General features: G+C 46.6%; 1 protein-coding gene across 1 annotated transcript in view; it reads right to left on the minus strand.

The window, feature by feature from the left end:
• The window catches only part of B4GALT6 (beta-1,4-galactosyltransferase 6), a 167,276-nt gene extending 156,545 nt beyond the window's left edge, over window positions 1-10,731 (minus strand). Inside the window, exon 1 of the mRNA XM_068237309.1 lies at window positions 10,286-10,731. Within this exon, the coding sequence (XP_068093410.1) occupies window positions 10,286-10,403 (118 nt within the window). The 5' untranslated portion in view covers window positions 10,404-10,731. The remainder of the gene's footprint in view (window positions 1-10,285) is intronic.
• Window positions 10,732-26,777: the final 16,046 nt, after the last annotated feature.

The following is a 26,777-nucleotide window of genomic DNA, read 5'->3' on the forward strand; positions in this document are numbered from 1 at the left end:
CAGCATTGGGTCCCAAGCTGTCGCCCAAGGGATGGAGTCCTAATGGACGAGCAGCAGGAACTGAATGTTTGCACATGCCTTTAGAGATAAAGCTTACAGGGCATCCCTCAGACACTGCACTTTTCACAAGGAACAAACTGACATTTAAAGAGAACCCGAGGTGGGTTTTAAAGGGAACCTTAACTGAACGGGGGGTAAAGCGTTTCAATTACCTGGGGCTGCTATTACCAGCCCCCTGCAGCAATCCTGTGCCCTCGGAGCCGCTCTGGAATCCTCCGGTCCCCCGCTGTCACTTAATTTTGCAACATCGCTAATTGCAGTAGAGAATGCGTCCAATAATACGCATGGCGGCCGGCCGACTGGTGAAACGTCAAAAACGAAACTAAGTGACAGCGGGGGACATGAGGATTCCAGAGCGGCTCCGAGGGAACAGGACTGCTGCAGGGGGCTGGTAATAGCCCCAGGTAATTGAAACTCCTTACCCCCGTTCAGTTAAGGTTCCCTTTAAGAATGATATCCGCACACAGAGGCTGGGTCTGCCTATACTGCCCAGCCTCTGTTGCTATGTAGTGTTCCCCCAGGCCCCCCTGCGCTCTGCTATCCCCCATAAATCACAGCCGCGCTATCGACATGCAGCGTGTCGCAGCAGGCTGTGTTTACCTATGTAGTGTCACTCTCGCTGCTACCTGCCTCCTGCATAGCTCCGGGTCCCCGCTTGTGTCCCTTCCTTCCAATCAGCGGGGAGGGAAGGGACGCGGGCGGGGACCGGAGCTATGCAGGAGGCGGGGGAGCGGCGAGAGTGACACTACAGAGGTAAACACAGCCCGCCGTGGCACGCTGCATGTCGACAGCGCGGCTGTGATTTATAGGGGAAAGCAGAGCGGGGGTTGTCTTTAAATCACCTCGGGTTGTCTTTAAATCACTTCACAATCTGGGCCCTGGATACATGAAAGAAATGTTACAGCCGCGTAGCAATCCCTGCAATCTCAGATCCACAGGTTTTAAAAATCTTGTACCCAGAGTCCACCGGAAAACTTTTGGTCCCAGAGCCTTCTGTCATGCTGCTCCTACCTTATGGAACTCCTTACCTCAGCAGATCAAGGCAGCTCCATCTCTGGACATGTTTAAATCCAGACTGGAAACCCACCTGTTCAGTTTGGCATTTGCGGTAATATAATTTTTGTTGTTGTGTGAATACTTCATCCTACTACCAACTACTGAATCTGAGAGAGCCTAAGCGCTTTGAGTCCTATGGGAGAAAAGCGGTATAGAAATGGTATTGTATAGTAAGAAATGTAATGTTGGAAACACGCAATACTTTTTTGTGGTTGATTCTCCGCGTGATCGATTTACCATTCGATTCTCTGCTCGATTCATCTTTTTCCCATTTACTTCTATGAGAAATCAAGCGGAAAACAATCGAGCGGAGAATCGGACATGACAGAATTTTATAAATGGAAGGCATCTATCACAAAAACGAAACGTCACAAACGTGTGTTCCCAGCATTATGCACGCTGTATGTAGACTGGCCAAACAAATACACTTTCTGCCCATTTAGAATAGCTCAGTCCCAAGATGCATTCAATTTGTATGCAAACCAGAATGACTGCACTGGCATCTCACTGACCAGCTCTACTCCTGACCAACTGTTTTACTGATGATCGTCTTTGGCAACAATTAATCAGGGAGCTTATGCAAAGGCTCAGTAGCCAAGTGCCCTATGCTGGGTACACACGATTCAATTTCCCGCCTGATCGACAGCTAATCTGATGGGAAATTTTATTGTATTATAATGTCCAAACTGCTTCTGATCAACAACCGGATCGATATTCCGATGATAACTACGTAAAATTGATTCAGTTATTGATCGGGAGCCGATCGGAAATGTCAGAAACATTCGTCCGACCCATCAACTGGACAGGAAATTGCATTGTGTGGATTTTAGCATTACACAGATCTATAAAAAACACATTTGTGCCCAGAGTAGAGCTTTAAAAGGAACCAGAGGGGAGAAGGATATGATGGCTGCCAGTGCCAGAGATCAAGGTATAGCAAAAACCAATACTTACCTGGGGCTTCCTCTTGCCCCATAAACATGCATGAGACCCACGCAGTCCGCCCGCTGGCCGGCCGTTTAGCCACGGTGAGCCCCAGTAACTTGCTCAGTGACGTTAGTTCGGGACTACTGCGCATGCGCAGAAGACCCAGACTGGAAGCGACTGAGAAAGTTACCAGGGCTGAACGGCAGACCACGGGAGGACGGCGTGGGACTCATACGTGTTTATGGGGCAGGAGGAAGCCCCAGGTAAGTATTGATTTTTGCTATACCTTGATCTCTGGTACGCTTTAAACAGTTGCCTGGCATCCTGCTTATCTTTCTGGCATCAGTAGTGTCAGAATCACACGCCTGAAACAAGCATGTGACTAATCCAGTAAGACTTCAGTTAGAAAGATCTGATCTGCATGCTTATTTAGGGTCTATGGCTGAAAGTATTAAGAATCAGAAGATCATCAGGACAGCCAGGCACTGTGCATTATTTAAAAGGAAATATATGTTAGCCTCCATAGGTCTCTCACGCCAGGTTCCCTTTAGGAGGTATGTAAAGCTCATTCCAATGCAGGCAGCTAAAAAGCTCCAAGAGTATCTGGCCACAAATATGAAAATCAGGAGCAGATGCGAGTCATACAGATGCCTTATCTTCAGATGATCCATTTGCACGTCACTTCCTTGTCCTGAAGCCACAAACTCAAACAGGCTCTTTACTACGCACAGAACTCCAATGCAGACAACTGCATTTTCTCACGGACAAGGATGGGGAAGGAAGGTCACGGCTCTACAGAGTAGAGATTTCCGTAAATGGTCAGATCGCGTGACATTTATCCGAGTTCTGCAGGCAGCTTTAGGCTGGCCGTAGCTGGACTTATGTCACCCCTGTCTTTCACAGGATCAGGACCTGCTGCTCTTGTGCATACAGCTCAGGTGACAGGGAAGACTTGAACAGGTACTCGATAAAACAAGGGAAGCTCCGCCCTACTGCTCTATCCGTGAAACTGGGAGTGCATGACAGAAGCACATTCGAGCAGTACAAGGAACACAGACCCACCAGCAATGTGACTGCACCGTCCAGGAAATGACAAATATACCTATTCTGACAGGCCACTGATGCATGACCACTTAGGATCCTAATGTCATGGCTTACAGGGGCTACAATGTCAAATATCACTTTACACAGTCGCTGCTCTCCAAGCTGGTTTCTTTTCATTCAGTGTCTCTCCACAATTCTGCAGAAAATATAATCAGGATAACATCAGGTGTATGCACATACTTTCTAGTGTGGTGAATGGCATTTTTAATATCCTTAGAATCGCATTCACATGCTGCTGCACCTATTCTTGTATGTTTTCCCTTCCCGTTCTTAAAAGAAAAAAAAGGGGGTGGGAGTAAGAGATGCATTAAAAGAATGCATAATTCATAATTTCTGTGTATTCCTTAGTAATCTACCGTACAATGAGAAGATACAATTACAGAACACTGAATGAGAAAAATATTACAAAATAAACTTTGAATGAGAAGGTGTGTGCAGACCTTACTGGCACTGCACATGTAAACCCCATTGCCTATATTTTATTTAAAGGACAACTGAAGTGAGAGGGATATGGAGGCTTCCATATTTATTTCCTTTTGAACAATACTAGCTGCCTGGCAGCCCTGATGATCTATTTGGCTGCAGTAGTGTCTGAATTACACCAGAAACAAGCATTCAGCTTATCTTGTCAGATCTTAAAAAAAAATGTCAGAAACACCTGATCTGCCTATGCTTGTTTGGGGTCTATTAAGGCCCATATCCACTACGCGATTTTTCCAACGACCTTTGATTTTTTGAGCGATCATTTGCGCAATCTCTCGACATGGGTACAGACGCGTGGTTATGCAAACTACAATTAGTGACGCGTGGCAACAACGATTGTCACAGGGGATCAAGATAAGATACTCACCTGAAGAGAGAAAAGCCTCAGGAGCCTACTGAGGCTTCCCTCGTTGGTCCAATGTCTCCTGTCTACTGTGTGGCCCATCTCCACATTCAGGCCACGCAGCTTCTCTTCTTACAGCGTGGCCGTGCAGTAGACATGCAAGCCCGGCCTCGCATGTGAAGTAGCACAGAGTCCACAGCTCATGCGGCCACACTGCAAGTAGAGGATCTGCGCAGCCCCAATATGATTAGCGACAAAGACTGCTCGCTTGGGGGGGGGGGGCATGCTCAGCAACGGTAAAATCAGAGTATCGAATGTGGAGCCTCAATAGGATTCCGAGGCTTCCCTCTTTTTAGGTACATATCTCAGCTTTGGCTCGGGTACACTAAGACGTCTCCCGTGCACAGTACCGTGATTGCTTGAACTCTCGTTTGCGCCCGCCGTGTGCCGTTGCGTATACCCGCCTGCAGAAAGGTGGATCGCGTATAGGTGGCAGGAAGATGATAGCCAGGCAACGGATGTTGCTTAAAAGGAAATAAATGTCAGCCTCCATATCCCTCTCACTTCAGTTGTCCTTTAAAGGGATACTTAAAGCGGACCCAAATCAAACATTTTTTTTAATTAAAAATATTTAGTTGCATCACTCTGACACATACAAAGATAAATACACACTCCTTCAAACCTATGATCATTTCAGTGCATGCTTTTCACCCTCTCTTTTCATAGCTAGGGTTGTACTGGGGGCAGCCATTAGCAATTCCTCCATTGCCGGACACCATCTACGTCACCAGTTTGCCGGAAAAATCCCGGGAATTTGAAAGGAAGGGAGGGGTTCCTCCAATAAATGTAAAATATTTTATATTTGTCATCATGCAGCTGAAAAAAAGCTGCTATTATTTATAATTTAGAAAATAGATTTTATTTCTGAAATCTTGTATTTTTAATTTGGGTCCAGTTTAAGTCACCTGGATAAAAAGGGATTTTACTTACCTGGGGCTTCTACCAGCCCCATGCAGCCTTCCTGTGACCGCACAGTCACTCACCGATGCTCCAGTCCCCCACCGTGGGTTAGTTTTGTTTTGGCTGACTCAAGAGTTGGCGGGCCACTGTGTCTGTGTAGCCCTGGCAACACGTATCCTTGCTCGCCTTGGCGTCCGCAATAGCGTCCTGCGCTGCAGAGGGCTGGTAGGAGCCCCAGGTAAGTGAAACACCTTTTTTTTTGCAAGTGACTTAAGGATCCCTTTAAGCTATGTACACAACACCATGTCCGAGAATCAGGAATCAGACCAGCGTGGGTACAGAGACCACAGCGTGGGTACAGAGACCACAGAACATCTGCTAAAGATGCAGCATGCAATGATATACTCATATCTACGGACTACATATCCCAACATGAATTGCAGCGCTGGCCAGCATGCGTTTTCACTGGAAACTACAAAATTCGGCATAGTGTAAGCTCTACTGCAGAATATAACAGCTTCTATGCGTGTGTGTGTGTGTGTGTGTGTGTGTGTGTGTGTGTGTGTGTGTGTGTGTGTGTGTGTGTGTGTGTGTGGTTAGGGGAGCAAACCCCACAGGTAATACCGCTCACCCCCACAGTTAATTTTCATTCTTTGTTGCAGTTTTCTTTGAGGCCTCTTTCACACAGGAGGCTGAACTCCAAGGTTGTTGGACAGTTTAGCCAACCCGGTGTAATGTCTGATTGCGCTGCCCGGAAGCTCCCTTCCACACTGAGTAGCACGCATGCTCAGTGTGAAGTTAATGATGCTGCTGGAGATAAAATACGAAAAATCTCCGCTCCCACACCTCTTACACTCCCCAAATTTTCAGGGTAGGGCGGGGACCCCCCGAACGACCTCTATGCCAAATTGCAGCCCCCGAGCTGCGCTGGTTCAGGGGATAGATTACAGAAATCTATCTCGGGAACCAGCGGGTCTCGGGGGCTGCAATTTGGCATAGAGGCCGTTCGGGGGGTCCCCGCCCTACCCTGAAAATTTGGGGAGTGTAAGAGGTGTGGGAGCGGAGATATTTCGTATTTTATCTCCAGCAGCATCATTCTATAGGAAATGTGGCCGCACAGTCTCCTACTGCGCATGCGGGGCAGCACAAATCAGGCAGGCAGCGTAATCAGACACAACACCGGCATTCAGCCCCCAGCACTTTCTGGCTGCAATTACCGTACATGCAGCTGAATGGCAGAGGCAGGTGCACAGGAGCAGCAGACAGGAAGTGAATTCACCGCCTTCAGTATCTAGTGTGAAAGAGACCTAAATGTAACTAGCACCACTGCTTTTCTAACCAAAGTAGTACTAGCAGCATAGGAATCTAACACCACAGAGACTTTCCTAGGATTGCTAAAGCTACATACAAACAAACCCTGCAGAACTGCTGGCCAGAAGAGCTAGCTGCCTGACTCCCTCCCAAGCTGACGGGGGACAAACGTACTTGCACTAGATTTGAACCCAAAATGATCCCGATCAATAATTTAGGGAGAGAGAGAACGTAAGTGAATGAGTGAGTGTCATGGGAACACATGAGGAAATCCTACTCTGATGACATCACATACACTTTGCTTGAGGCAATGAAGAATCAGGTGATAGCAGTATGCAGCAGATCAGGTCCTGCATCATAGCAGAGGACCTGTAGAGTTACAGGTTTCTTGGCTATAAATAATGGATAAAGTGCATTGTTATGTATATTAGTGCAATCCTTATCTGCCTTCAGCAGCATGAGGCACTCAGAGGTGAAGGAAGAAAAAAAAAAAAAAAAATGTTCCTTGTCGATATTTGAAGTTCTTTTAACAGTACAGTAAAACCGTGAAAATTGGTTTCCTTATTTCACTTCTGTAAACAAGTAAAGTGGCTGTAAGCTAGCCGTGCTAACAGACTGTATGCAAAAAGGAAATCCAACAAACCAGCCCACAAAGATGAGGAAACAGGCGTCAAGTTTGCTTAGAACAAAACTCTCCTGACATTTCAAATGAGTCACACAGGTTGCATTTGCATGACAAACAGATCAGGAAGTGATCATTTAAACATTCACTATTACAAACGCAGGCTTTCAAGAGCCACAGAAGCCAATTTTCACCAACTATTTTTTTTTTACTAGGTTGTCATAAAAAAGGTAAATGAAGTGAGGAATGCCTACGAACGAAAGGGAGAGTTCCCAGTCACCATTTCCATTGTTAGAATTTCGAGTAAGTACATAAATAAATCAGGAAATCATGACATGGAAAATATTGCCAGAATATTGAGTTCCCAGGCTTGCTTGTGCTCTAATAACAGACACTCTTTTCAGTGCTTTGCGTAATTATACAATAAAGATTATTTACAAGCTCCTCTAATTAGGAGCCTTCAGGAAGCTTTCCTGGACTGAAACCGAAAAGCACTTTACAGTATTAGTAGGAAAGCAATGGATGACGTCTGAGAGTGACATTAATGTATAAATAAGAAGCCTTCTCACTAATGTCACTGGGCCTCATTTATCTAGCACTGGAAAATTGTTTCCTCACTCTTTGTTACCCATAACAACCAATACAATTTTCCTTCCACTTCTTCCAACAGAATACAAGAAAATAAGAGGAAGTCATTTCTACACATGGCTGACAGACAATTTTCCTTCACATGCCTTACAAATGAGGCTTGTTGGCTTTAATAAAACTGATGGGCTGCGTCCAAATTTACTGCCGGTTCAGCAAACAAAATTGTATCTTCCCTAAGGTTATGTTGGTAGCCTAGTATAAACCTGCCCCTTCTATTAAGGCTAATTTCACACCAGGACGTTGCGTTAGAGGGGGCGTTAAGGTCGCATAACGTCCCCCTAACTCAACGCCTGGTGGTGCTGGATCTGGACGTCAGAGTGAGCTGCGTTGTGCAGCTCACTCTGGCGTCCGTGATGCGTACTCTTGTGCGCATGCGGCATCACGTGGTCCCGCCGGCCAATCGCCGCACAGAGCGGCTGCTACAGGAAGTAAACACTGCACGTCATAACGTGCAGTGCATAATAATTAGCCATGTGCCTGGCCGCTCTCCGCTCCTCCCCCACATTACTGAGCATGTGCAAGCAGTCTAACGCGGCTCAGCCGCGTCCAAAGTACTGCATGCAGTACGTTGTCTTGTGACGCAGCGTTACAATGTAATGCAACGTCCGCACTGTGAACAGCCCCATTGATTTTTCATTACTGTGCGGTGGGCTGCGTTACAGGCTGCTCTAACGTGCGCCTGTAACGTCCCACTGTGAAACCAGCCTTAAGGCAAAAACTTTTTTAGCCAAGTTCACATGGACCATATTTAAAAACGCCAACAGATATGGTGTTTGTATAGGGGGTTTACTGGCTATTTTTCAAATGCATTTGGTGGAGCTGATGAGGGGTGGGGATGGAGCAGATCTTTTGAAAGTCACCCTGAAAGGCTCAAGCCTGGTATAAACATCAAATTGTTTGGCCAATTATACCACCTCCATAAAGCATGAGGGTCAACAGGATTCGCATTCAAATTCAAAATGGTGTAGAATGCTTTGGATCAGAACCTGAATCTTTACATATGTAGAACTTACCCTTGTTGCGGCCTCTGGCTGCTGCCCTTCATGTCACGCTCCAGCTCTCCGATACTGGAACGCAACATGGAGTGCAGTGGCAGCGACAAGAGCGAGTTAAAGGGGTACTGTAGGGGGGGGGGGATGAGCTGAAGTTACCCGGGGCTTCTAATGATCCCCCGCAGGCATCCTGTGCACGCGTAGCCACTCACCAATGCTTCAGCCCCGCCTCTGGTTCACTTCTGGAATTTCAGACTTTAAAAAGTCTGAAAACCACTGTGCCTGCGTTGCCGTGTCCCCGCTTCGCCTGATTTCACCAGGAGCGCACGGCGCAGGCACAGACCATATTGGGCCTGCGCAGTATGCTCCTGGTGTCATCAGCGGGAGTGAGGACACGGCAAACCAGGAGCAGTGGTTTTCAGACTTTTAAGTCTGAAATTCCAGAAGTGAACCGGAGGCGGAGCATCGGTGATTGGCTGCGCGGGCACAGGATGTCTGTGGGGGACCATTAGAGGCCCCGGGTAAGTTCAACTAATTTTCCCCTGACCCCCCTACAGTGTCCCTTTAAAAAGAGTCCACATGTCTAAAGAATCTGATTCTGATATAAATCATTTGAAGCCCCATTCCGAGTTCAAAAGATCATCCCTAATTTTGAATACTATGAACACATTTCATATGTAGTGGTAAACTGGCCAATCATTGGATTGGATTTGTGTAGCAGGCTTTACATCTAGTTGCTCTCATTCAAATAATCACCCCAAAAGTAATTTCTGACCACTGCTTTGCTGGAAAAAAAATGGTATATTTGGTAAAAGATAAACAACTACCGGTAATTTTCATAACTTGCTTCCATTCAACCTAAAGAATGCGGATTATAAAAACCATTGCAAAAACTGTAACTGTATTACTAAGTACTAAATTAATCTGGAAAGTTGGCATAGCCAAAGAATACCTGCATATATTCTAGTAAATGATGATCTTGCGCGTCACGAGAAATGAACAATCCACAAATTTAAATGAGGCTCCATTGCAAAGTTGAGTCATTTCGATACTTGTAGATTAGATAATAGAAAAATCAGCATGCCACAATATCTAACAAAGGGAGATTTTATAAGTTTTATAAGTGCTCATGGCCTCCAGTGACTCCCAACACCTCATCTGTATCTAAACTGATAGAGCAGGCTTAATAATTCAACATAGCTGTACATAAAACTGAAGCCAGAAATAGGAGCGTTGTCCATAGCAACCCATTCAGCTTTTGGATGAAGGAGAGGTTCTGCCATGTTGCCCAGGGCAACTGCTCCATCACTTCCAGTATGCTTTGCATAATGAATGACCCTCACTGACACTTTTTCACCTTGATGTGCACCCTGTTGTGGCAAACATTAAAATCAGCAGAAATGCATTAGGAGACTGACTGCCCTAGAGATCATGGCTGATTAAATAGCACAAATCAATGTATAATGCTGTCAGCGTCTGATAATGTATCCTTTTATTTCTAGGCATCTCCCTGTCACATGCCTGATCCCAGCAATGAATGGGAAGATGATGATGATGATGACTATAATAAAATAACCATCTAGTGTCCATACAGAAGCGGGTTCCCTGGTAACACAAGCCATCGGAGGTTCCCAAATGACATGCCAGCGCTAGATATGGGCAGCCACCTCATTGTCATCATGCGATCTGTGCTCCGGGTTTGGCAAGGAGTGGCAGGCAGGGCCCTGTTGCAAGTGCAATACTCTCCCCACCCTAGACATGCAGGCAGACCCCACTTACCAATGCCGGGGGCCACATAGATGAAGTAAAGGCAGGAGGAGGACAGCGAGAAGAAGAAAATGAAGGCGAAGATGGAGCGGTTAGAGATCCGCAGGAATCTCCGAAACGTCGACCTCATGGTTGCCCGGCTGGGGGACGGAAGGCGGCGGCTCTCAGAGGAGCTCCCAGGCGGACAGTCTAGCACTAGGGGACAAGCCCATCGGGTGACGGGAGCCGGGGAACAAGACAGGAGCACACCGGGCGGTCACTACTGAAGCCGGAGATCGCGGCAGATCCACCACCAACCCCCAGGGGGAGGAGAGAGGAATCAGATTGCAGCGGGGAAGAGGGGGAGGTCACTGTGATGCGAGCAGAAGGAAGAGGAGGAGGAGGGGGCTCCAACTACAGGGCTAAGAGGGGATTGCTGCTGCTAGTCGGGATATAGCCAAGGCGTAGTGCTGCATCCTATATGTCAGCATCAGCTCTACATCACCAGCCCCAGATCAGGACACGCCTTCATACAAGGCTGCTGGAGATGTGACTCCTAAAGTCAGGGCAGGTATCCGAAATGTCACCAATGGTAACAGACTGTTACCAGTGCAAACCATAGCTCACGCCTGCCCTGCTTTCCTAGTCTCACATCTCTGTTATAGGTCTGAATGTATGTATATATCTGAAGGTAGGGTGGGGCATAACGTTTGTCCAGATATGTACTATTAAAGGCCCTGAATACTTACCTCAGTAGTGGTAAGTATCTGTATAGTGCAGAGGCGAAACAGTAAAAAAAAGTGCCGCCATAGGCAGCAATGATAAAGGCCACGATTAGGGACATTACACAGAAAATTGGGGGCCCTGAGCAATAACATAGCATGGGGCTACCTGCTATACAAACTGCTACGCAGGAAGAACCTACTATTTATGGTCATAATTTGCATAGCAGGTAGCCCTGCATCCGCAATCGTATGTGTTTAAGCAGGAGCACAGGAATATGGACTGGTACACTGGAGTGCGCGTATCAGGAGAGCGAGGATCAAGTGGGGTATATGGGAGAGTAGTCATTAGGTGGGCTATACTGTAGAGTAGTCATTAAGTGGGGTATATGGGAGAGTAAACATTAGGTGGGCTATATTGAAGGGTAGTCATTAAGTGGGGTATATGGGAGAGTAGTCATTAAGTGGGGTATATGGGAGAATAGACATTAGGTGGGCTATATTGGAGGGTAGTCATTAAGTGGGGTATATGGGAGAGTAGACATTAGGTGGGCTATATTGGAGGGTAGTCATTAAGTGGGGTATATGGGAGAGTAGTCATTAGGTGGGCTATACTGGAGAGTAGTCATTAAGTGGGTATATGGGAGAGTAGTCATTAGGTGGGGTATATGGGAGAGTAGTCATTAGGTGGGCTATACTGGAGAGTAGTCATTAAGTGGGGTATATGGGAGAGTAGTTATTAGGTGGACTATATTGGAGGGTAGTCATTAAGTGGGGTATATGGGAGAGTAGTCATTAGGTGGGATATATTGAAGAGTAGGCATTAGGTGGGTTATATTGGAGAGTAGTCATTAAGTGGGGTATATGGGAGAGTAGTCGTTAGGTGGGGTACATGGGAGAGTAGTCATTAGGTGGGCTATATGGGATAGTAGTCATTAGGTGGGGTACATGGGAGAGTAGTCATTAGGTGTGGTATATGGGGGAGTAGTCATTAGGTGTGTTATATGGGGGAGTAGTCATTAGGTGGGGTATATGGGAGAGTAGTCGTTAAGTGGGGTAAATGGGGGAGTAGTCATTAGGTGGGGTATATGGGAGAGTAGTCATTAGGTGGGGTATATGGGGGAGTAGTCATTAGGTGGGGTATATAGGAGAGTAGTCATTAGGTGGGGTATATGGTAGAGTAGTCATTAAGTGGGGTATATGTTAGAGTAGTCATTAAGTGGGGTATATGGAAGAGTATTCATTAGGTGCGGAGCAGTGCTTTTCAGCGCAGGTAGATTTGGGCGCAGCCGGCGCCACCATAGACTAGAATAGGAATTACTTGTATAGCGGCACTCAGTCAGTAACGTCGGCTCCGTCAGAAGACGGAGCCGAAGTTGCTTTTAAATCACAATAATTCAGCCTCCAGCAATAGATGAGGTATATGGGAGAGTAGTCATTAGGTGGGGTATATGGGAGAGTAGTCATTAGGTGGGGTATATGGGAGAGTAGTCATTAGGTGCGGTAAATGGGGGAGTAGTCATTAGGTGGGGTATATGGGAGAGTAGTCATTAGGTGGGGTATATGGGGGAGTAGTCATTAGGTGGGGTATATAGGAGAGTAGTCATTAGGTGGGGTAAATGGGAGAGTAGTCATTAGGTGGGGTATATGGGAGAGTAGTCATTTGGTGGGGTATATGTAAGAGTAGTCATTAGGTGGGGTATATGGGAGAGTAGTCATTAGGTGGGGTATATGGGGGAGTAGTCATTTGGTGGGGTATATAGGGGGAGTAGTCATTAGGTGGGGTATATGGAAGAGTAGTCATTAGGTGGGGTATATGGAAGAGTAGTTTTTAGGTGGGGTAAATGGGAGAGTAGTCATTAGGTGGCGTATATGGGAGAGTAGTCATTAGGTGGGGTATATGGGAGAGTAGTCATTAGGTGGGGTATATGGGAGAGTAGTCATTAGGTGGGGTATATGGGAGAGTTGTCATTAGGTTGAGTATATGGGAGAGTAGTCATTAGGTGGGGTATATGGGAGAGTAGTCATTAGGTGGGGTATATGGGAGAGTAGTCATTAGGTTGAGTATATGGGAGAGTAGTCATTAGGTGGGGTATATGGGAGAGTAGTCATTAGGTGGGGTATATGGGAGAGTAGTCATTAGGTGGGGTATATGGGAGAGTAGTCATTAGATGGGGTATATGGGAGAGTAGTCATTAGGTGGGGTATATGGGAGAGTAGTCATTAGGTGGGGTATATGGAAGAGTAGTCATTAGGTGGGGTAAATGGGAGAGTAGTCATTAGGTGTGATATATGGGAGAGTAGTCATTAGGTGTGATATATGGGAGAGTAGTCATTAAGTGGGGTATATGGGAGAGTAGTCATTAGGTGGGGTATATGGGAGAGTAGTCATTAGGTGTGATATATGGGAGAGTAGTCATTAAGTGGGGTATATGGGAGAGTAGTCATTAGTTGGGGTATATGGGAGAGTAGTCATTAGGTGGGGTATATGGGAGAGTAGTCATTAGGTGGGGTATATGGGAGAGTAGTCATTAAGTGGGGTATATGGGAGAGTAGTCATTCGGTGGGGTATATGGGAGAGTAGTCATTAGGTGGGGTATATGGGAGAGTAGTCATTAGGTGTGGTATATGGGGGAGTAGTCATTAGGTGGGGTATATGGGAGAGTAGTCATTAGGCGGGGTAAATGGGAGAGTAGTCATTAGGTGGTGTATATGGGAGAGTAGTCATTAGGTGGGGTAAATGGGAGAGTAGTCATTAGGTGGGCTACATGGAAGAGTAGTCATTAAGTGGGCTATATGGTAGAGTAGTCATTAGGTGGGCTATATGGGATAGTAGTCATTAGGTGGGGTATACGGGAGAGTAGTCATTAGGTGTGGTATATGGGGGAGTAGTCATTAGGTGGGGTATATGGGAGAGTAATCATTAGGTGGGCTACATGGAAGAGTAGTCATTAGGTGGGCTATATAGGATAGTAGTCATTAGGTGGGGTATATGGGAGAGTAGTCATTAGGTGTGGTAAATGGGAGAGTAGTCATTAGGTGGGGTATATGGGAGAGTAATCATTAGATGGGGTATATGGGGGAGTAGTCATTAGGTGTGGTATATGGGGGAGTAGTCATTAGATGGGGTATATGGGAGAGTAATCATTAGTTGGGGTATATGGGAGAGTAGTCATTAGGTGGGGTACATGGGAGAGTAGTCATTAGGTGGGCTATATGGGATAGAAGTCATTAGGTGGGGTACATGGGAGAGTAGTCATTAGGTGTGGTATATGGGGGAGTAGTCATTAGGTGTGCTATATGGGGGAGTAGTCATTAGGTGGGGTATATGGGAGAGTAGTCGTTAAGTGGGGTAAATGGGAGAGTAGTCATTAGGTGGGGTATATGGGAGAGTAATCATTAGGTGGGGTATATGGGAGAGTAGTCATTAGGTGGGCTACATGGAAAAGTAGTCATTAAGTGGGATATATGGGAGAGTAGTCATTAGGTGGGCTATATGGGATAGTAGTGATTAGGTGTGGTATATGGGGGAGTAGTCATTAGGTGGGGTATATGGGAGAGTTGTCATTAGGTAGGGTAAATGGGAGAGTAGTCATTAGGTGGGGTATATGGGAGAGTAATCATTAAGTGGGGTATATGGGAGAGTAGTCATTAGGTGTGGTATATGGGGGAGTAGTCATTAGGTGTGTTATATGGGAGAGTAGTCATTAGGTGGGGTATATGGGAGAGTAGTCATTAGGTGGGGTATATGGGAGAGTAGTCATTAGGTGGGGTATATGGGAGAGTAGTCATTAGGTGGGGTATATGGGAGAGTTGTCATTAGGTGGGGTAAATGGGAGAGTAGTCATTAGGTGGGCTACATGGAAGAGTAGTCATTAGGTGGGGTATATGGGAGAGTAGTCATTAGGTGGGGTATATGGGAGAGTAGTCATTAGGTGGGGTATATGGGAGAGTAGTCATTAGGTGGGGTAAATGGGAGAGTAGTCATTAGGTGGAGTATATGGGAGAGTAATCATTAGGTGGGGTATATGGGAGAGTAGTCATTAGGTGTGGTATATGGGGGAGTAGTCATTAGGTGTGGTATATGGGGGAGTAGTCATTAGGTGGGGTTTATGGGAGAGTAGTCATTAGGTGGGCTACATGGAAGAGTAGTCATTAAGTGGATTAGGTGGGCTACATGGAAGAGTAGTCATTAAGTGGGGTATATGGGAGAGTAGTTATTAGGTGGGCTACATGGAAGAGTAGTCATTAAGTGGGATATTTGGGAGAGTAGTCATTAGGTGGGGTATATGGGATAGTAGGCATCAGAACTAGTATACAGTAGGAATGGGAATCACAAAGAGTTTACCAGAGAGAAGGAATAAGGATGGGTTTACAGGAGAGCAGGGATCAGGTTGGGTATACAAAAGAGCAAGGATCAGGACAGGAATCCTATTTGATAAACAGGACAGAAGGGATTGGGATGGAGTATGGCATATATGATGGATATCAAGACAGATATGCAGGATGGGTATACACTGATCAAGGATCCTGGATAGCAGGGATCAGGTGGGATATACAGGAGAGGTGGATCAGCATGAGCATATAGGAAAGAGGGATCAAGTTAAGAAAGCGGTACAACAATGATCAGGACAGGTATACAGAATTGTAGGGTTTAAGACAGTTATACAAGAGAGCTAGGATTAGGATAGATATACAGGGTAGTGAAGGTTCAAATTGTTAGGAAGAACTGTGAGCTTTAGGACGAGACTACAGGAGAGCAAAATAGGAATGGTGTATGGGAGGGCAGGAATCATGTTAAGTATATGGGATCTGAATGGGTGCACAGGAGAAAGGGAATGAGCATGGGTATACAAGAGCACAGGGATCTTAATGAGTATATGGGAAGCATGATAGATAGCAGAGATTCAAAAATGTATATAGGAAAGCTAAAAATCAGCATGGGTATGTTAAAGAGCAGGGATCTGGTCAAGTATGTAGGATGAGAAGGGATCAGATCGGATATACAGGAGAGCAAGGATCAGGTCAAGTATGCAGGATGAGAAGAGATCAGGGCAGATATACAGGAAAGAGGGGATCAGAACAGGTATAAAGAATGAGAAGGGATCAGGTCAGATATACAGGAAAGAGGGGATCAGGACAGAATCAGAATCACTTTATTTCGCCAAGTACAGCAAAAGCCGTAATCGGAATTATTTGTGGTACACATGGCATAGGCCTAAATTAGTATAATACAAGACAGACGCACAACATGTACACTTGAAATGCATTTCTATTTCAAACATAGGTAAATAATGATAATAATAAAGGTGCAGGTAGTGGCCACGAGTCAATTTTGATGAGCCCAGCTAGAGTGCGCTGGTATGCGGGCCAGATAGGGGGAGGTTGGAGTTCAGAAGTCGAACAGCTTGGGGGAAGAAGGTGTTCTTCCGCCTGGTGGTTTTGGATGGTATCGCCCTATAGCGACGGCCATGCGGGAGGAGCTTAAAGTAGCGGCTGCCAGGGTGAGCGGGGTCACGGGAGATCATGGTGGCCCTCTTCCTCATCCTATTTGAGTGGAGGAGGTCGAGAGGTGGAAGAGGAGATCCGATGATCTTCTCCGCGTCCGTTATGACTCTCTGCAGTTTGTGTTTGTCGCTGACCGTTGCACCAGCATACCAGACAGGACAGGAATATAGAATGAGAAGGGATCAGGTCAGATATACAGGAGAGTGGGGATCAGGACAGGTATATAGAATAAAAGGGATCAAGTTGGATATACAGGAGAGCTGGGATTAGGACAGGTATATAGAATGAGAAGGGATCAGGTCAAGTATACAGGCGAGCGGGGATCAAGAAAGGTATATAGAATGAGAAGGGATCGGGTTGGATATACAGGAGAGCGGGGAACAGGACAGGTATGTAGAATGAGAAGAAATCATGTCAGATATAAAGGAGAGCTGGGACAGGTATTTTTATATAGGATGAGAAGGGATCAGGTTGGATATACAGGAGAGTGGGGATTAGGACTGGTATATAGAATAGAAGCTCCATCCAAAGTTTCACAAGGGGAGGGGGGGGGGGCAAGTGATTTCTAGTTATGCCCCTGCCCCAAGTATGAAAATGTACCCTCGGTGCACATGCTTTGTAAAAGTTTCACCTCTTTGCCAGTGTGATTTCTGGCCTCGTACGCTGTCACCATGAGCGCCTGTACCACATGGCACCAGATGTTCTGACATCATCTAATGTGCACCTGGTATCATGTGGCAAACAGTGATGGCAGAGGCCAGGAGTCGTGCCGGCAGAGTGGTGAGACTTTAAAGCACTGCGTATGAGCACAGTAGAACACCACCCGGGGGTCTGTCAGTCGTCAGGGGTGTAACAATAGGCCCTGCAAGGGATGCCTCCGTAGGGGGGCCCAGATGCCACAGGGGGCCCGTGGCGGGAAAGTTTGAGAGACTGACAGCTAAGGGCATGGAGTGAAAAAACGTATTCTGCTCTCGCACCATTGTTACATTGACTTCATGCGTCCACCCCACAGATAAGGACTCATACACACTTTGGAATTTGTATACTGTCCCTGCTCCCTGGGGTTCGTAAAAACGTCTCACACTGCAGCTAAGTTCTGATGACTCCATGTACAACCTAACAAACAAAGGAGTCACATTTTGAAAAAAAAGTTGTAGACTTTCCCTTTTCAACAATCACTTCAAAAGGATTCCTAGATTCTTATCTCACAGGGGCTAATGACCCTATGGCCTCTAATTACTTTTACAACACAATGGAGTGGAGATTGATGTCTTACTGTTGCTGCTTCATTGAGAGCTTGTTAATGAAGTCCAAGATCCTTAACAGTATCAATCAGTGACATTCTAAATGTTTTGCCAAAGTTACAGTGAATGAATACTATGGGCTTGATTCAAAAAGCTGTGCTAACCTACTTAGCACGTCTAAAGTCTTTAGACGTGCTAACCAGGGTGCTAAGTAGGTTAGCACCGGATTTCTCAATCAGATCGCGCGCAAAGATTTGCGCGTAAAGTTTTGCGCACGCAAAGTCTTATGCGCGCGCTAAGTCCCATAGGCTTTAATGGGCACTTCGCGCGGAGCGCCCTGTGCAGTGCGCGCGTAAAGTTTTACGCACATAAAGTTTTGCGCGCGAAAAGCTCGTTTAGACGTGCTAAGGGGGTTTTTTACAGGCGTGCTAACAGTTAGCACCACTTTGTGAATCAAGCCCTATATCTTATGTTCAGCATGTCATTGTTGTTCCTCCATATACAACAACAATGGGGGGTTGTTGAGCTGGGCTTCACCACCAGGTATAACACCTGGTCCGCCGGTGCACAATCCCTCCGTGGGTCACCACTCCACCGCAATTGGATACAAGCAAAAAAGAAGGAGGCACTCAACTGGAGTATATACAGTCTGGAATGAATCAAAACACTGATCGGGTGGACATGTTGCAGCACCGATTTTCAACCAGTTTAATAAAATTATCAAGCCGGAAGGTCGATTGGCCAACAAAACCGCCTGATATATGGCCACCTTTGCAGTGCAACTTTATGCATTAAGGTAGCCATACATCTAGCAACGATGGTGAGATTGGACCAAGAGACAAATCTCTCTCTAATCAAATCTGATTAGAGAGAGATCTGTTGGCTGCCCATACAACACAGGCCGATTCCCGATCAATTTCATGAGGAATTTCCTGAATTTCATCAGGAATCGGCCTTGTAACGCAGCATCCGGCCACCTTGCCGACCCAACAATATCCCCCTAATGTTAAATGTCCCCCGCTGGCCAATTCAAGTGATACATTACCTGTCCACTGCCTCCGCTGCCTCCAGGATTCCTCCATTCTCTATACACGCATGCCACATGGTTGCATAGTAAAGTGGCCGCATGTGTGATGTCTTGACGTCACATGCGCGCCCTTACTAGGCAACCACGTGAAGCGCGTGTATGGAGAACAGAGTGCGCCCGGAGCCAGCGGAGGACAAGCGGATGCCACGGACAGGTAATGTATCACTTGCACTGGGAGGGGGGAACATTTAACATTGGGGGTTTCGTCACATTTGCCGTCGTCCTGATATCACATCGCCATTACCACCGTGCACCCGATCGAGCAAGTTGGCACTACATCTTGCAACATGTGCGATCGACTAATGCGAACAATTTTGGCTCGAAATAGGTCAAATTGTCGGTCGGGCATGCTCTTGTCTGCACTGATTTTCATCCCCTTCGATTATGATAATCGAATTGGATGGTCGATCAGCTGCCAAGTCGCCTGATGTATGGCTACCTTTAGAATGTCTCTGATAGGTCACACCACAATGCCCCACTGAGAACTCAGTCTAACACATGAACTGACTTGCAAAGGAATTCAACTTACAACCAGACTGAACCTGTTTGTAAGTAGAGGACCATCTGTATATCTGTACCAAGTTCTGTTGACTACAATTTCCTGATTGTCAGAGAACATATTTTATATCTATTGTACCTAAATCTGCCATAAGGTTAGCTGTGGGGGGAGGGGGCGTTTACCTGTTGGGGGTGTAGGAGGGCTAAGGTTAGCCATGGGGGGTAGGGTTAAGGTTAGCTGTGAAAGTGGGAGGGTTCAGAGTGAAAATAGGTGTAGCTGTAATAAAATATTGCTATTAAACACCAATATTTCACTATCATTCTTTTCCAGGGCTGTGGAGTCGGTACAAAAATATTCCATCTCCTCAGTTTGTGAAACCACCGACTCCAACTACCCAGCCTTTGTAGGGCTATGGAGTGCAGTGGCGTAGCTAAGGAGCTGTGGGCCCCGATGCAAGTTTTACATGGGGCCCCCCAAGCACTCTATACATAACAATTGATACGGCACACCAAAATCTGCCAATGGCAACTACAGTGTTAGAGGTGCAAGAAGAGGATGGGGAACAGTTCGTTAATGATTACAAATATTCAAAGTATCTATATAAGTGATTATTATGAGCACAGGACCAATAGAGCTAAACTGCAGTTGAGGGAGGGCCCTTTAGGGCCCCTCTAGCCCAAGGGCCCCGATGCGGTCGCAACCTCTGCAACCCCTACTGCTACTAGTGTTGTCCGGATCATGAACGATTCGGATCTTTGATCCGAATCTCTTTTGTGAGTCGAATCATCTGAATCATCAAAATGAGTGATTCGGAACGCAAAGCGAGTGTGGCCAGGAGCAACACGCCCCCCTCTCAGCGGGCAGCGGGGTCCTGGAAGCAGAGAGCAGAGATGGATCGCTCTGTTGGAGGGGAGCCAGCCTTGCACAGCCACAGGTAGATGAGAGAGGGGACATCGGTGTCACTGCCAGATATGTGTAGAGCACACATACTGGCTACAATGTGCTGCTCATTATAGGCTGTCTGTTCCGTAGTTGTGCACAGTGAACAAATTGGAAACTTTTGGCTCAGAAGCACGGCTCAGAAGCACAGCTCAGTAACTTAGTAGACAGCGTTCTGGGCTAGAAGGGCAGGCACTGTGATTGCAGGGCAATATGATCCTCCTGCACTGCTCTAAACAGCTGCACTTCACTTCTGGGAATGCTTTGGGGAATGCTTTCTTTCACTGTGCGACGTTTTCATTCAAAGTATACAGATGAACATATAGGTGAAATATATGTAAAGCATATGATTGCAGCATGTGGGTATTGTGTGCAAACAAACATTTCTACTCTCTGCTCGTCCCTCCTCCCTTCTCTGTCCACTCCCTGCCCGTCTCTGTCCACCATCTCCCCTTCTCTGTGTGTCCACCCCCCTCCCCTTCTCTGTTCAAGGCAGGGAAAGTCCTGTCCTGCTAGTCATTTCACCCTGGAATGCTTCCCTAGTAAAATGATCCGAGATTCGGTTCAAAGATCCGGATCTTTTCAATCATCCGATTCGAATCATCCGAATCATTGAAAAGATCCGAACTTCCCATCTCTAACTGCTACACCACTAATGGAATACAAAATCAACCAACTCTGACTCCCTAGTTTATGAAACCACAGCCTCCGACACCAAGTACCCAACAATTGCTCCACTTTAATAGTGGAATTTGCCAATATTCTGCTCGTGGCTTTTTTATGTAAATTAGCAGCACATTTCTGATGCGATTTGCCTTCTTAAAACAGAAGTAAATTTGCAATAATTCAGCTATAAGTGAACATTTAGTAGGAGGGCTTTTATGTCTCTTTTATCCCCCTATAGTACACTCCTAATGGTTTGGGTCCCCCTGAGCTGCTTGGTTACTCTGTAGCACATTTATGAATGAGAGTGAGCACAAGAGTCTGGCAGGACTCAGGAACTTCGTAGCTGCTCTAAGCTGAGCCACACATGCCCCACACACGGGAAAGCATTCAGCAGGAGTTCCAGCATTATGGAACAGCAGCTCTATGAAAGCAATTGCAGCGAGAGACACTCCCTCCCTACCAGGAGTGCACCGCCCTTAGCTGCCTGGGAGTGGGATGAGATCCCGCTAGCGAGGTGGACGCACTGCTGAGGAAGGCGGAGTTTAGGCTGACATTAGTAGTGTCTCATGCCAGCTACATATAGTCCAATCCCCTTACGCTTGCAGACCAGCGCCTTCGTGTCAGCGAATCACTTCCCTGAAAGCCTTACAGCTTCATACTGATTGGTCAGGTTTCTTCTTAGTACACGCCTTGGAGACCACAGTGATTCGTGATTGGACAGATCTCCGGGACGCTGTGACGGCCGGTAGAGGCGGGGTCCGGTCACGGAGCTATTCCCTTTTATGTCGCCGCAGCTAAGCAGTGCAGTGGAAAGGAAGGGTTTAATGTTACAAGGTTGGAAGTTCCCGGAGTCTGGAGGAAGGGCGATGCCATGTGAGAGCTGGCGAGTACTGTGATTGGCCTGCCATGACGTCATGTGTGACGAGAGGCTGTCAGGTGTATCATTGTAGATGGGAGAATAGAGGGCTGCTCTGCGGGAGCTGCATTCCGGGAATAGCTCCCACTTTGTCACCTGTCACTGTCATGTGTAATGACTGCTGCTCGCTCCAAGCAGATACATTCTGCGCCATTGACTTGGGCACTGGATATCAGAATGCAGGCTTCCTGAACACCAATAGATAAGCATCAATTGAGGATAGGAATGTCAGGGCACATGGAAGGATCAGAAACACCAAGTACATACAGTAACCACTTCACCACTGAGGGGTTTTACCCCTTGAACAGCAGAGCAATTTTCACCTTTCAGCGCTCCTTCCATTAATTCGTCTATAACTTTATTATTACTTATCCCAATGAAATGAACTATATCTTGTTTTTTTCGCCACCAATTAGGCTTTCTTTAGGTGGGACATTATGCCAAGAATTATTTTATTCTAAATGTGTTTTAATGGGAAAATAGGAAAAAATGTGGGAAAAAATTATTACTTTTCGGTTTTCGGCCATTATAGTTTTTAAATAAAGCATGCTACTGTAATTAAAACCCATGAAATATATTTAACCATTTGTCCCGGTTATAAAACCATTTAAATTATGTCCCTATCACAATGTTTGGCGACAATATTTTATTTGGAAATAAAGGTGCATTTTTTTCAGTTTTGCATCCATCCCTAATTACAAGCCCGCAGTTTATAAAGTAACAGTGTTATACCCTCTTGACATAAATATTTAAAAAATGGATTTTCCCGTTCGTTGATCTCCGCGCGAGCAGGCGGCGGCGTGCACGAGCGGCGGGTGCGCGCGCATGAGCGGCGGGAGCGCGGACAGCGGCGGTAGCGCGGAAGGTACGGATTTTTCCGTCCCTGGTTTTTTAGGGGGGAAAAAAGGGACGGCGGGGGTTTAAGTGGTTAAAGGGAACCTTAACAAAAAAAAAAAAACATGAATTTCACTTACCTGGGGTATCTACCAGCCCCCTGCAGCCATCCTGTACCCTCGCAGTCACTCATGGCTCCTCCAGTGCCCCGCTGCCAGCTATTTTCATTTTTGCCGACCGGGAGTCGGGCGGCCGCCGTGCGTACACTTTTACGCATTCCCGCTAGTGCAGAAAGCTATTGCGGACATTTACAAGTACATATTTACGCGTTACGGTCAGGGCTGAGGAGTCGGGGCAATTTTGGGCACTCGGAGTTGGAGTCGGAGTCGTTGATTTCATAAACTGAGGAGTCGGGAGTCGGATGATTTTTGTACAAAATCCACAGCACTGTTAAGTATTAGACTAAGGAGTCGGAGCCATTTTGGGTACCCGGAGTTGGAGTCGGAGTCATGGTTTCATAAACTTTGGAGTCGGAAGATTTTTGTACCGACTCCACAGCCCTGGTTATGGTTGTAATGCGGAAAGATTTACGCATTGCACCTGAAACGCGTAAAAATGTACTTGTTAAAGGGAACCTAAACTGAGTGGGATATGGATGTTTCCTTTTAAACAATTCTAGTTGCCTGGCATCCTGCTGATGTCTTTGGCATGAGCAGTATCTGAATCACACACCTGAAACAAGCATGCAGCTAATCCAGTCTGACTTCAGTCAGAGCACCTGATCTGCATGCTTGTTGAGGGGCTGTGGCTGAAACTATTAGAGACACAGGTTTAGCAGGAGAGTCAGGCAACTGGTATTATTTTTAAAGAAAAAATCCATATCCTTCTCAGTTTAGGTTCCCTTTAATGTCTGCGATAGCTTCCTGCACCGGCGGGAATGCATAAAAAGGTACGCATGGCGGCCGGCCCACTCCCAGTTGGCAAAAACGAAACTAGCTGGCAGTGGGGGACTGGAGGAGCCATGAGTGACTGCAACAGCACAGGATGGCTGCAGGGGGCTAGTAGATGCCCCAGGTAGGTGAAACTCACGTTTTTTTTTTGGGGGGGGGGGGGGGGTTGAGTTAAGGTTCCCCAAATCTTGATTGAATTGGCCAGTTTTACCACTTCTGTGTAGTATGAGGGCCAACAGATTTTGGCCCTAGTTGATGGGAACCACAGTTGCTTCCTGCTCACGCAACAATCTGAACCAAGGCCGGTTCAACTCACCCGTGGGGCCCCAGAGAAAAAGTAACCTGCCCAGAACTCCCCCAGGTAATTTAGCTCCCAGGGCTCCCAGACCGACTGTCACTCCTTAACTGCCCCCCGATCTTCCCCTCAACTAGGGCCGGGCTGAGGCAGAGGCGAGAGAGGCTCCAGCCTTAGGGCGCAGTGTAAGAGGGGCACACAACTCATTCAGCTGTCATTCCCCTACTGTGTTTGAAGCAGAGAGAAGTAGCAGAGAGAAATAAGATAATGGGATACATGGCAGTGACTGCAAGCCAGATAACTGAAGATTAAGGTGTTGGGGGGGGGGGGGGGTGGCAGGCCTGGGGTGCCTTCTTGGTCTAATAGCAATCAGTGTGAGATGACTTGGGTGGGAGGGATGGAAGGGTGCACTTTGGTGTCTCAGCCTTGGGTGCTGGAGGACCTTGTCCCGGCACTGCCCTCAACTCTTGTACTCCCCCGAGTCCCCGCACAATACCAGCATTCGATCTCACCTGTCCCATCTGCTCCGTCCTGCTCCAGTCTTCTTCCTGCTGCCTGCCTTTTCGACCCAGCACATGTGTTAGCACAATGACATGTTTCGGATCTCATGAGGTAAGGCTCATACACACATCAGACCATAGTCTTTGGAAAATGAAAGATCACAGACCAATTTTACCCCCTTCCATGTAGTATGAGAGCCATACCTACACAGTCTATTCTATGGAGCTGAACTACCCATCAGACAGAAATCTTTGCAAGATGCTGCACACAAAGATGATGTAGACATTCAAAAGATCAGTATCTGCAAAAGATCTGTTCCTGCAAAAGATTAGTTCCTGCAAAATGCATTCATAGTCTATGATATCTGCAGATCATCATACACAACTTGTTTAACAGACATTCATCTGCAGATCAGATCCACCAGGATGGATTTTCAGATCTTCAGATGATTGTCTGATCTGCAGATGAATGTCAGTTAAACAAGGTGTGTATGACGATCTGCAGATCTCATAGACTATGGCCTCGATTCATAAAGCATTCCCGCATGCGGAAATGCTGAAAACAGCCGATTTTACCGAACACTGAACAAAATGTGTATTCATAAAGGCTGTTTCCGCATGCGGAGCTGACATTCCGGAGCAGAGTGATAAATCACCGCCTTATGCGGCGATTCTAGGCGGAAATGTAACAAAATGTCAATTGATAAAGATTAGAGGAAGCGGTATGCGGACGGGGAATACCGCTCCCTCTGATGTGGGGAGAAGCGTGCGGAATACAGTGCAGTGAATGGGACAGACCTCCCAAGCAGCAGCAGAGAGAACACCGCACGGAGGGAGTCAGCCAGCTCCTGTGTTTCTGCAAGGCTCCCGACAGCTTACCGCCTGCCTACAGCGGGAAATCTCCGCTCAGCTATCGCAACTAGCAACATTTTATGAATGCCCACCCTGGAGTCAGAAATACCGAGCGTGGAGTTTCCCCGCACTGATTTACATCACCAAACACTTTTTTATGAATCGAGGCCTATGAATGCAATTTGCAGGAACGGATCTTTGGCAGGAACAGATCTTTTGCAGATACTGATCTTTTGTATTTGTACAGCATCTGTGTGTGCAGCATCTTGCAAAGATTTTTTTCTAATGGGGAGTTCAGCTCCATAGAAAAGACTGAAGGTATGGCTCTCATACTACATGGAAGGGGGTAAAATTGGTGTGTGATCTTTCATTTTCAAAAGACTATGGTCTGATGTGTGTATGAGGCCTTAGGCAGCGGGATGAAGACGGGGAGCAGCTGGCACAGGTGAGATGCAATGCTGCTATCATGCAGTGGCCCTGGGGCGCACAGAAGAGTTAAGGGGGAGGTCAGGGACCCTGGTGCCAACTATGATTTTTTACAGTATCCAAGTGCCACCTATAATGATTTTAAAGTGGAACTGAAGAGATTTAAAAAAAAAAAAAAGTTTCACTTACCTGGGGCTTCTGCCAGCACCCTGCAGCTGTCCTGGAATGATCCTATGTTGCCCTGCCATTGCTCACTTTTATTCACGTCGACTTGTAAGGTCAAAATCCTCACATGTGCTCCAGTGGCCAGGAGCATCCACCGCAGGCACAGTATGAGAAAATCTCTACTGCGCAGTACGCTCCCTGCAACAGGAGCGTGATCGAGGACGCAGTGGACGGTGACTTCCTGAAGTGAAAGTGAGCCGCGGTGGGGGAACGGATGATCGTTTGGTAACTTCGCTTGAACAGGTCGGCTGCAGGGGGCTGGTAGAAGCCCCAGGTAAGTGAAACTTTTTTTATTCTCTTAAGGTCCGCCTTAAGGTATCCAAATGCCACCTATAATTTTTTTGTAAGGTATCCAAGTGCCACCTATAATGTTTTACCTATGTTTTTTTACAGTATCCAAGTGAAATGGATGTACTGAGGTAATGTCCCATTCCTGCGTTAAGATGGGGAGAGCGCCCCTATGGCCGTCTGTGGTGCGTCTCACCACCTACAAGAAGAGGAACTTCAGGGGAAAGATAAAAGTAGAAGAAACCGAAAGCCCAGTATAGCGTTAGTATATTATAGTAATGAAAGGAAATGAGCAAGTTTAAAAGAATAATACTCACCCCTAAGGCAACCACTGTATAAGCAGATGGGGAAGTTGGACCTGACCCCACGCAGGTTAAAAAGTCGCTCTCTGTAATGTTGAAAAAGTGAGGAAACACCCCTCCACCTCGGGTGGACCTCAAGATTCGTGTTTAGAAAAAAGTAACAGAGGCTAGGATAACATGGACTAAAACAGTTATAAAGGAAGTCGCTGTCGATTTACTTCCAGACAGTTGGATCTGAGTCTTGATTCAAATAACAACTTTTTATTTTGATA

The sequence above is a fragment of the Hyperolius riggenbachi genome, chromosome 5, assembly GCF_040937935.1.
Source record: "Hyperolius riggenbachi isolate aHypRig1 chromosome 5, aHypRig1.pri, whole genome shotgun sequence".
Classification (NCBI taxonomy): domain Eukaryota; kingdom Metazoa; phylum Chordata; class Amphibia; order Anura; family Hyperoliidae; genus Hyperolius; species Hyperolius riggenbachi.